We start from the raw sequence: 11,526 nt of genomic DNA on the forward strand, positions 1-11,526 counted from the left end.
AGAGAAAACAAAACAAAGTAATATTTGCTTTGTGTTTTGGTGAGCCAACAATAGAGAGAAAAAGTGAGAGCAAGAAAGGGAGTGTTTTCTTTTCCCATTTTTTGTTATTATTCTCCTTTGGGCAAAGTGAGAATTGGGTGTATTTGGGGCTTTGGGTTTGAGTGGTTTTCTCACCCTGTTACTCTCTTGTACTCATCTTTTAATAGTGAATTTTTTCTGGGTCGTCTCCGCCAGTGGATGTAGGCTTGTTAAGCCGAACCACTTAAATCTTTGTGTCGTGTGTGATTGCTTATCTTTATTATTCCGCTTTTTTTTTTTTTTCGCATCTCACGGGTCTTGGGAAATAGGATTAATTTCCTAACAGTTACAGAGGGAGATGTGTGAGAAGAAGTTGGCTCCCAATTTGCCATATGTGAAGGCATCTTTTTTGGGGTGGCTTGAGCCATTGAGGGATGCGATAGAGAGAGAGCAGAAGGTGCAGCGGACGAAGAAGCAGAAGGCGGCGTTTGCGAATGTTGTTTCAAGGTTTCTCAAATGCTGGGGTGTTTGATATTCACCGCATCAATTTTTGCTGTGTGTGAGAGAAAGAGATGGGGAAGAGAAGGAAAAGTTAGAAAATAATAAAATAATATTAGAAAAACAATATTTAATTGGAAGAGACGATTAAAATAGCAGTATCTAAAGTCTAAACTAGTAAATTGTAGTTTTTGAGTAGCTAAACTAGCAATTATCGCCGAAAATGCTCTTAAAAGAGCTTACAAAGATGATGATTTTAAAAGTTTCTTCTAGCTTATCAGAACTTTTTAAAATAACATTTGCCAAAATGATTATTTTGCTTCAAATCGGTTAATAGCCATAATTTTTAACATATCTCATGTCTTCATTTTTATTTTTTTTTGTTTTTTTGGTTATCTCATGTCTCATATCTCATGTCTTCATTTAGTTTAACTGAAAAACCATGTTTTACGGCATCCAATAAGAGGGTGACACCTCAGATAAAAACACGAGATCCTATAAGCATGAAAACACCGGATCTCATCTAACAGCCATTGAAAAAAAAAAAAAAAAACACTGGACAAAAATTAGTTTCCTTTCCAGCTTTTCCTATTCCCCTCTGTCAATATCCGACGACACCCACCACCAGCCCGCCGGTAAGAATATATATATTCTTACGAAGCCTCTCTCTCTCGTTCTTCCATTCCTCCATTCATTTGGAAGGGGAGTTTCAGTTGTAAATAGTTGTTAAAGTTAAACTGATTAGTTAGACTTAGACAGTTGGATATTGGTTGGTTAGTCAGTTTATTTAGTTAGACTAAACTGACACGTGGATATGAAGAGTGCATGTTAGTTTCTGTTTCCGCTGTATTCATTCTTGTGTATATACATTGAACGCAGATTAATGAAATCATTCATTTTCCAAATTTCATCTTCTTTCTGATTCTTGATTCTTGCATTTTGCTCTCTCTTCAGTCTCAGCTCGCTCGCCACCTCCCGTAATCCTCAGACTCTGTCCCCTTCGAAACGCCGTCACGTCCGTCAAGACCACCACCGCCATGGCCTGCGAAGAAAGCGGCGGAGGCTCCAATAGCACCCCTTCTTCTGCTTCTGCTGCTTCTCCAACTGAAAATGAAGGTAATTCATAATAGAAAAGAACTTTTGTTTAATCGCTTTTATTTAAGTTGTTTTTGAAAGCACGGGGAGGGGGGAGCCAACGGTTTGGGCAATTGAAGAAGGTGATTTTTAAGCAAACATGTGAGGTTTGAGCTCGAAATGCTTGAATGCTATATGGGTCTGATCCTGATCGCGAAATTGATTTTTTTTTTTTTTGTTTTTGTTTTGTTTGAGTTTGATGATTTTGATTTGGACCTTGCTCTATCCTGTAGTGCTGTATTGGTCAACCTGGATTTGTTACATTCTTGAGCTAGTCTTGTTATGCATGTGTTGCTTTCAATTTGTTACACTCTTGAATTTGTGTTTATGGGTGTAGACTATCATTATATTTATATATCTCAAGTGGGTGTCATGTTTTTGTGTAGACGATTCGATGCTGGGAAATGGGTATTGTTATCCTCCGAAAGAGATTAGGGATATTGTGGATGCTCCTCCGCTTCCTGCAGTTTTTCTCTCGCCACACATGGATAAAATACTGTTTCTCGAGCTGAGAGCTCTGCCTCCACTGGCACACCTAGCGAGACCGCAGTTTCGTATTCATCGCAAGCGTGCTACTAGGAGTCGGATGTCATCTTACACGGGTATTGTGATTCATGAGTTGAGGCCTGATGGTAAACTTGGGCCCGAGAAAAGGTTACATGGGATCCCTGACGGCGCTAATATCAATGTCGTTACTTGGTCGCAAGATGGTAGGCATTTAGCATTCTGTGTCTGGGTTGATGATGAAGAAAATCGCAGCGGTAAGCTTGCAATATGGGTTGCTGATGTAGAAACAGGGAAGGCTACACCTTTGTTTGATCAGTCACCAGAAATATGTCTTGAAGCGGTTCGTAATTATGTTTGGGTTGATAATTCTACTATATTAGTTTCCATCATCCCATTCTCTCGTGGAGTCCTACCAAATAAACCTTTCGTTCCTAGTGGCCCAAAGATACAGTCCAATGAGCATAAAAACGTTAGAACCACCTTGGATTTGCTAAAAGATGAATTTGATAAAAAAGTGTTCGACCACTATGTAACTACGGAACTTGTATTGGCTTCTTTGGATGGGAGAGTGAAGACAATCGGCCCACCAGCTGTGTATGAATCATTGAAGCCCTCTCCAGACGGGAAATACCTCATGATTAGTTCAATTCACAGATCGTGCTCTGTCAATGTTGTACCAAGAGGAAGATATCCTAAGAAAGTAGATTTGTGGACTACTGATGGGAAATTTGTTAGGGAACTTTGTGAATTGCCCCTTGCTGAGGACATTCCCCTTGGATGCAATAGTGTACGGAAAGGGATACGTTCTATAAAATGGAGAGAAGATAAGCCATCAACACTTTACTGGTACGTGTCACAGATTCTACTCTTAGCTGTAATTTTTTTGTGAGAAACTGTTGTTAATTATAAAAGGTTCCATTGGAGTGTTTGTTTAGAATTGCATAAGATAATTATGCCGGATGATTCCATCTCATTGTAAACATTCAGATACTTGTTTGACAATTAACAGTTTTTTTAAATGCTTGGTTTGCTCTTGCTGTTGAGGTTTTTAGGGTAAAGACACAAGATGGAGGTGATGCGAATGTACGAGTTTATCCACGTGATATAGTTTATACACAGCCTGCTGAGCCACTAGAAGGTGAACAGCCAGCGATCTTACATCAATTAGATCTCCGTTATGGGTATGACTATGAGATCTATGTGATTTATGTTTTATCCTCTGATATACATCTAAAGCTGAATCTCGTTTTAATGAATGTGAGCTTTTCTATCTCCACAGAGGTATTTATTGGTGTGATGATTCACTGGCTCTAGTTTCTGAATCTTGGTACAACACACGGCGAACACTTAGAAGGGTGATTTCTGCTGGATCTGAAGAATCTTGGTACCAGACACTGCGAACAAGAACCTGGGTGATTTCTCCTGGATCTAAAGATGCTAGTCCACGCCTCCTATTTGATAGGTCATCAGAAGATGTGTACTCTGATCCTGGCTCTCTAGTCCTGTGGAGAAGTCCTGCTGCACGTTATGTGATTGCAAAGGTAAATAAGGAAAATGATGGAAACACTTATGTTTTACTGAACGGAAGTGGTGTTACACCAGAAGGGAACATTCCATTCCTTGATTTGATTGACATGTAAGTATATTCAAAAATAATTCCTGGTGGTGTGTTGCTTCCTAAATGCTCGTTGCTGCCATGTGGTTCTAAACCAAATTCTTTCAGAAATACAGGCCGCAAAGAACGAATATGGCAGAGCGACAAAAATAAAAATTACGAGACTGTTGTTGCTTTTATTTATGATCAGAAAGAAGGGAATTGGCGAGTCGATCAGTTGAAAATACTGATTTCCAGAGAGTCGAAAACTGACAACCCTCAATATTTCATCCTGAGCTGGGGAAAGAAGAAAGCATCTAAAATTTCGAATTCCCCTAATCCCTACCCACAGCTGGCACTATTGCAGAAAGAGATGATCAGGTACCTCAGAAAGGACGGGGTGCTACTGACTGCAACATTGTACCTGCCACCACTTTATGATCCATCAAAAGATGGTCCTCTTCCATGTTTGGTCTGGTGTGACCCTGACGAATTTAGAAGCAAAGATGCAGCTGGACAAGTTCGAGGTTCTCCTAATAAATTTGCTGGCATTGGACCTACATCACCCCTTCTTTGGCTGGCTAGAAGGCATGGTTTTCCTCTTCCCCTTGTTTGCGTATACTCTCTTTTGGTGTCTTTCACTTGTCATCTATGCATGTATGGCTTGTTGGGAACATGATGGGCAAACTTTTGACAGCTCCTTTACTTGCAGGTTTGCTATTCTATCCGGACCAGCAATTCCTATTATTGGTGAATGGCCTGAAGGCTATGAAGAGGCAAATGGCAGGTAACTTGATACAATGTTTTCTGTAATATACAAATAGTTTCAAGGATATGGGAAGCCCATCCTATTCATATGATAAAGTGAATGTCTCTATGGCCTTGCTAGAAATTTTTAAATGATTGATGACATAAGAAAATTCATCCTGTTATTAACCAAAGAAGAGAAAATGTGTGAAGCACATACCCCAACAAGGATGGCGAGTTTGTGAAACCGAAGTTGTGAAATGAGTGTGAAAAGGCCATGCACGCTGGAGTGGGGGCAATACTTCAAAATATGCATTAAAACTTGAAGGAACAAAACAAATAGGTAATGAAATTTGAGATGTCTCGGAAATGGGTGAGAAATGAGTGAGAAATGAAATTGCTTTTATAGTGGTTTGATACATATATATATTCAAATCATTTATGTTTCTTCATTATACCTCAAATTGTACTAGCTATGTAACATGGGGCTTTATTTTCTTCAGTCCTTTCTTCACTTAAGAAGGAAGTTTCAAGGTTTTGAGCTTTCATGCGAAGCTTTGTTGTATTTGGTTTTCTTTTCCAGCTATTTGAGTTTCACAAAATAAACTATGCAACATATAGCTTCAGGATATATATTTGAAATTCCTTGGGCAGGTATATAGAGCAGTTGGTCTGGAGTGCAGAGGCTGCAGTTGAGGCAGTTATCCGACGTGGAGTAAGCTCTTTCGTTCCTTTTTATAAGAATTTTGTTTATTTATGTAGTTCTGGGTTTGTATTTCTGACCCGAAGTATTCTGATGCTGCCCTTGTTTGTTAAGGTGGCTCATCCAAACAAAATTGCTGTTGGGGGACATTCCCTTGGTGCTTTCATAACTGCAAACCTCCTAGCACATGCCCCGAATCTTTTCAGTTGTGGAGTTGCTTGGTCTGGTGGTTACTACAGAACACTTGCTCCTTTTGGTTTTGAGGTAAGACAAGACACTAATGGGTGAATTTCTTTACTCAGCTAACTAGATATTTTCAGTTGTGGAGTTGAACCTTTTTCTTCTTTTTTCCCTTCCCAACAGACATTTTCCCTAGTGTCATATCTTAACTCTTTGATGGACTAGTGACTTGGTTATATTGGTGTAGAATGAAAACAGAACTCCTTGGCAGGCCACAACCACTCCTGTGGAGATGAGTCCTTTCATGTCAGCTAATAGAATTAAGAAGCCAATATTGCTTATTCACGGAGAAGACGACAAGAATCCTCATACTTTATCAATGCAGGTAAAAGATGAACCATTTTCCCCATTTTTCCTGTCTGGTTCAACATTTTCCCTGTGTTTCCATTCATCATTTGATAGATTTTAACTTACCTACTCATTAGTTTCAATGTTCCAAATTAGTTTTTCCACTAGCTGAGGTTGAAGCTCCTTTGTTCATTAGCTATTTGGTTACCCGCCACTTAATTTTGTGTTTGCATGTCTTGCAGTCAGATTATTTTTTCAGTGCTCTGAAAGATCACGATAATGCTCTTTGTCGCCTAGTGATTCTTCCATTTGAGAGCCATGTGTATACTGCAAAGGAGAGTATCATGCATGTCCTCTGGGAAACTGATAGATGGCTGCATAAATATTGTGTGTCAAATACAACTGATCTAAAAGCAGATATTGACGCATCTAAACATGATGTAAGCAAAGAGGCAACAGGTTCCGAAAGCAACAAACGCATCAAATTTACGCAAAAACACACATTAATTTTATTTTCTTGAACATTGCTTCCAAGTGTAATTCAAAACTGAAATTTGACATGTCATTTGATCCTCATTGAGGCATCATTACATAAATTTGATGGTTTTTCTCATGAGATATCAGTGCGTAAATTTGATGTCCAAAGTGTAATTCAATATTATTGAGACCTGAAATGTCACTTGATCCAATACTTGCAGCACTGCGTATATTTGGAGCTTGTAATTCTCACATGAATTTTAAAAATGCATGTGAAAATTATTTTCTCTAAGAATAAATGTCACATGCTTTGTTAATCCTATTAAAAATATATACCAGAATTACATGTTTTAAAAAAACTGATGCCAGTTTACACATGCTACAAAGAATGCCTGCCTGCTACAACTCTTCACTTGTTTTACACGTATGATGTATGCATAATAACGGTGAGTAGTCTAGCATTTCACTTTAGCAACCATAATAGAAACCACAAGCAAATACCATAAAACTTTGATGAATTTATATCTAAAGCAAACACTGTACTCCACAAATCAGTACAATATGTTTATTCCCTTAAATTCCAAAGTAAAGCTCATCTTAAGATTCAAGAGCCAAATATAGGGGGAACACAAAATGATCAAACTGCAGAATGTGTCCACTCATGACAGAAACAAAGAAAGATTTATTCTTCGGCGGCAACAACACTAATCTCACCCTTCTCCAACAAGTCATAAAATTGCCTCACTTTCCTCTGTTCATTCCAGTGATACATTTTCCAGAGGCCACCAGCAGCCAAACCAAGTGCCAACCCAATGCATAACTCCTTGACAACACTTGGTCCTTTCAAGGTGGCATGAGCAACCCTAGAGCCAGCCATTGTGCTTCTTTATTAGAAAGCTTGTAAAGTCTGCAAGTAGAAACGACGGGCCATTTTCATTATTTTCTTTTTAAGAGGCACAAAAGTAAAATCAACAAGCCAATCAATTAAAATAACCAAACAATATTTCCAAAGGATAAGTAAATGCCAGATTACAACTGTTATTACAAATTAGTATTATCATATCAGTTCAAACACCCAGTAAGTGAATTTGTTACAAAGTATATTACAGATTGACATGAGTCTTACTGCAGCTAGGAGCGAAACTACAGTGAAGCCCCCAAGCCTCAACGCGTTCCCCAAATATATATATATATAACCCTTTCAAAATCAAAATTTTATTGCCCAAAAAAGTTCGTTTTGGTTTTGTCCCCTGCACCTAAAATTCTAGTTCCACCCTTGATATGCAGCCTATGAAAGAACAAGGACAAGCTAGTTATTGCAACTTCAATATTGTGAAAATCTTGATAATCATATGCTGCTAGAATCAAATATTAATTGCAGTGACCAGCTTCATACTCATGCAATGAGTTGCACGGTTAGACATTCAATAACCAAGAGCAGACTCCAACCAAGAAATCTGATTAAATTTGTTTATAAGAAAGCAAAGATCAGTGGGCAAACTTCTAATAACCTTTAGGTATCATCACTGGTTCATCATACATTAATGTTCACTTTAAATTCCAAATCTTTTCTTGTCCAATTATCAGTCTCAAGAAAACATATACTTTCCTACTCTTTTTTTTTTTTTTGATAAGTAAAATAAGAAAAGAATAAAACTTTACTACTCTTTTCCTTTTTAAGAAAATCCAGACACAAAATGCAAATCAGTTTAAATAACTTTTTAACGGGGAACCTCAACAAGGGAGGGCACTTCAGACCCACCCCTGCAAATCAGTTTAAATAACCAGAAAGAAAATAAGTCATAAAAGCCAAAATAGAGAAATTACTTGGTTATGGAATACACTTTTCAATCTTAGTACAGCCCATCAAAAGAACTTGAACAAGCTAGTTATTGAACATTATGATTATCTAAAACATTCTGACCACCTAAAAAAATTCTTACGCAGCATCATACCTAAGAAATGAGTAAATTTGTTTTACATCAACCGAGATTCCTATTTAACAAAGCTGAATTAGGCACAACAACCTCGCTTGCCAATTGCCAAGTCCCAATCTTCTTATTATATACTAAGCCAAACAAATACATGTACAGACACTAATTTTTAAGCAAAATGAGTAAAAACAAATCAAAACCAAAAATTCTCATGAAATAGTCCAAATTTTTTCTGCCTATTGTTCATGCAACCTGAAAAAAAATATATATATATAAAAGATTTGAAATCCAAACACAGAAGAATGCGTGTTTGAGACCAAGTTAGATGGGGTTCCCTTTTTGGTCTTTTCCGATTCATTAATGACTTCAATTTGAAACCCAATACTTCGATTTCAATAATTCTCGACCACAACCAAACATACGATTAAAAGAAGAAGAAGCCAATAGATCGAGAAACAAACTAAGCAGATTGCAGGACTGAACAGCTATGTAGAACATAGAAAATCATATATAATAAAATCCAATATCGTAAATAAGAGATTACCTGAGTGGTAGACTGAGTCGTCGTTCGCTGAAGAATCAGATTTGTGATTTGTGAATGCCAGAGAAATGGAAGCCCTTTTCAGCGTTTGGCATTGGTTAAATCTCTGTTTTGCCCTAATTCGGGGGTAGTGGGGTCCTCTAAAGACGGTGTTTGTTCGTTGGGATTATTGTATTCTGCACTGGATTTGAGATTTCTTAGGGCCTAGGAAATGAGGCTTGGCCCAAATAATTGAGCAAAATAATTAGAGGCCGAAGCACACTTGACATGTGGGCTTTGCCCTAATTACTCTTCAAGTACTTACGGTTCCTCTGTTTTATCGGTAAGTGAAATGGAGATGATCTATTTTACAGTTTATATTTAATTTTAAAATTTTAATAGTATATATGTCGTTATGTTATTTAAATTTATTAAATAATATAATACTATATATACGGTTAGATGTAATAAAATAAAATTTAAACCGTAAAATAAATTCGTAGTATAGGGCTTAAACGATTGGGCATTCTTAGCGAGGTCTAGCAAGCTATGGGTCCATCTCTATAGACAATTGAAAGTTCGGGACTCAATTATTGAGGAGAACTGGTTGCAGCCTTTTTTATATACGGTTACTTGAATTGCGTGCAATTTAAAAATTCTGACAATTTCAAAACATTTGATCTTTTAATCAGAAATCGTTAAACACATAGACAATTGAAAGTTCGGGACTCAATTATTGAGGAGAACTGGTCGCAGCCTTTTTTATATACAATTACTTGAATTGCATGCAATTTAAAAAGTCAATTGTCAATTTCAGAACATATGATCTTTTAATCGGAAATCGTTACACACATGTTGGCTAAATTTATTTGTGGAAAAATATTAATAATTGAAATACCAACCTGTCCTAAATACGTGATGCTTAACTCCATTTACACAAAACGCAATTATGAATGATTTGCGCCTGAAATCTATTTGTTAAAGGAAAGCTTAGTGCCTTTTCTAAAATTGCGTTTGAGAAATAGAGTTTTTAAGTCAAAAAGCACTTTTGGACAAAAGCTTTATTTTTAAGCTTTTGCAAAAAGTGCATTTTGATAATTTTTAGGTTTTCTTAACCTTTAAAAACGTTTTTAATTTTTTTACTAAATGAATACTTTTTTGTTCAAACAGACTTTTTGAGTGTTAAAAGTACTTTTAGATTCCTTAAACACAATCCCAAACATGTACTTAATTTGAAAGTCATTGTTAAACACATTGTCGTTTTCCACGTTTTGGAGTGTGGTGAGGATACAAGTAAACCACCGTAGGCCATTTATGCAGCCTTTATCTGGAAAATATATTTGACTTGCACTATCTGGTGACGTGTGAATAGTAAAAAACGACATTACTCTATTTTTTAGTTTATGCAATTTTTACAATTTTAAAAACGTCACTAAAGGTAGTCACTAACCATATAGTGACTTTATTATTATTATTATTTTTTTTTTGCCCAAAAAAGTCACTATATATTGGTCATTAAACTCTTATATTTTTGTCGTGTTTGTAAGAAAAATTATAGCATAAATTTAGTTTATATGTTTTTTTAACTGTGAATCTTTAACCTTTAAAAAAGTGATAAATGCTAGGCTTCATTCTCTTAACCATTTCTCAACCATATATATATATATATATATATATATATATATATAAAAGATGGTTAGGAAATAGTGGGGAGAATGAGCTAAGCATTTCTCTAAAAAAGCTACAGAGCATATGATATAGTATTTTTTAACAGCACTTAATCCAAATATGTAGAAAATAATCATACAACTGGAACAGCCATGTGGCAAGCTTCTAGGAAATTGAGCAATCTACATATCACAATCAGATCACACCATCACCATTACAAGAAAACTCTCTCAACATCTCTCAGAATTTTCTCCACAAGGAAATAAGGAAATTATAATCCTCATTAAACACAATCAACTAGTAATGCAACTAACAGGGAAATAACTCACCCAACAACAAGACACCAATGTTATTAATTATATTGGACCATTTTCAAGGAGGTTCCTACATTTAAAGGAATTTTTTTTAATAAAATTTTCAATATATATATATATATATATATATATATATAGAAAATAGGTTTGACCCCTACTAAAAATAAATTTATCCCTTCATTTATATTTTGGTCCCTCTACATGAAAAATCTTAATTCCATCCCAGGTCCCAATCCCTTAGACTAGCTGTATCCATGAATTTTTCTTTCTATTTTACTCCTTTTTCTACATAATTGCAGGAGTGAAAATGTAGTTACAATTAGAGATTATTGGCTAAAACTACTAATTGTCACCGCTTGGCGCCTAGGTACTAACTGCTAACCTTGTTTTTTTTTAAAAAAAAAAAAAAAAATCAAAACGATGTTGTTTCTATGATAATATGATAATATCATACTATATACGACATCGTTTCTAAATTTTTATATATATTTAAAATTTTAAACACAAAAACCACATCGTTTCATATATATATATATATAGAGGTGGTTAGCATTTTTGAAAAAAACCTAAAATCGTTAACTGTAACCGCTTAATCAATTACTGTTTTTTTTTTTTAACTACCTTTAAAGATAACTAGTAGCTGATACATTAACGCTAACTAGTAGCTGATACAATAACGGTTAGCGGTTATTGCGATTAGCGAGCAGTTAATAATCGCCCGCCTTTTCACCCCCCTTACAAAATTGAGTCAAAGAAAACGGCATTGTAAAGAGATAGCCCGTTCCAGAAATAAAAAATGAATCCATGTCCGGGATGTCCCTATGGACCCTATCTCGTCCCTTGCCATGAGTTATGACACTTCGGCTTATCGTGCAGGTGGCACC

At 36.1% G+C, this 11,526-nt stretch overlaps 2 protein-coding genes across 2 annotated transcripts; one reads left to right on the forward strand and one right to left on the reverse strand.

Moving 5' to 3' along the window:
* Nucleotides 1-376: 376 nt before the first annotated feature.
* On the forward strand, nt 377-6,250 carry LOC132169160 (putative glutamyl endopeptidase, chloroplastic). The gene is made up of 11 exons (XM_088513550.1): nt 377-542; nt 1,471-1,632; nt 2,037-3,003; nt 3,210-3,338; nt 3,437-3,793; nt 3,881-4,339; nt 4,464-4,538; nt 5,153-5,213; nt 5,316-5,465; nt 5,629-5,766; nt 5,972-6,250. The coding sequence occupies exons 1-11, from the start codon at nt 377-379 to the stop codon at nt 6,248-6,250; spliced, it is 2,943 nt and encodes a 980-aa protein (XP_088369676.1).
* Nucleotides 6,251-6,704: 454 nt separating this feature from the next.
* On the reverse strand, nt 6,705-8,793 carry LOC148587968 (Cytochrome c oxidase subunit Vc family protein). The gene is made up of 2 exons (XM_088511285.1): nt 8,685-8,793; nt 6,705-7,113 (listed from the first exon to the last, which is right to left on the reverse strand). Exon 2 carries the CDS (start codon nt 7,081-7,083, stop codon nt 6,889-6,891), a length of 195 nt encoding a protein of 64 aa, XP_088367411.1. The 5' UTR covers nt 7,084-7,113; nt 8,685-8,793; the 3' UTR covers nt 6,705-6,888.
* Between the last annotated feature and the right edge of the window lie 2,733 nt (nt 8,794-11,526).

Source organism: Corylus avellana, chromosome 1 (genome assembly GCF_965113065.1).
Source record: "Corylus avellana chromosome 1, dhCorAvel1.hap1.2, whole genome shotgun sequence".
In the NCBI taxonomy this organism is placed as follows: domain Eukaryota; kingdom Viridiplantae; phylum Streptophyta; class Magnoliopsida; order Fagales; family Betulaceae; genus Corylus; species Corylus avellana.

Coding starts and splice junctions, on each gene's coding strand:
- LOC132169160 (XM_088513550.1), top strand. CDS start 377: ATGTGTGAGAAGAAGTTGGCTCCCAATTTGCCATATGTGAAGGCATCT. Junction 543..1,470: donor AAGGTTTCTCAAATGCTGGG/GTGTTTGATATT, acceptor CTCTCTCTTCAG/TCTCAGCTCGCTCGCCACCT. Junction 1,633..2,036: donor TTCTCCAACTGAAAATGAAG/GTAATTCATAAT, acceptor GTTTTTGTGTAG/ACGATTCGATGCTGGGAAAT.
- LOC148587968 (XM_088511285.1), bottom strand. CDS start 7,083: ATGGCTGGCTCTAGGGTTGCTCATGCCACCTTGAAAGGACCAAGTGTT.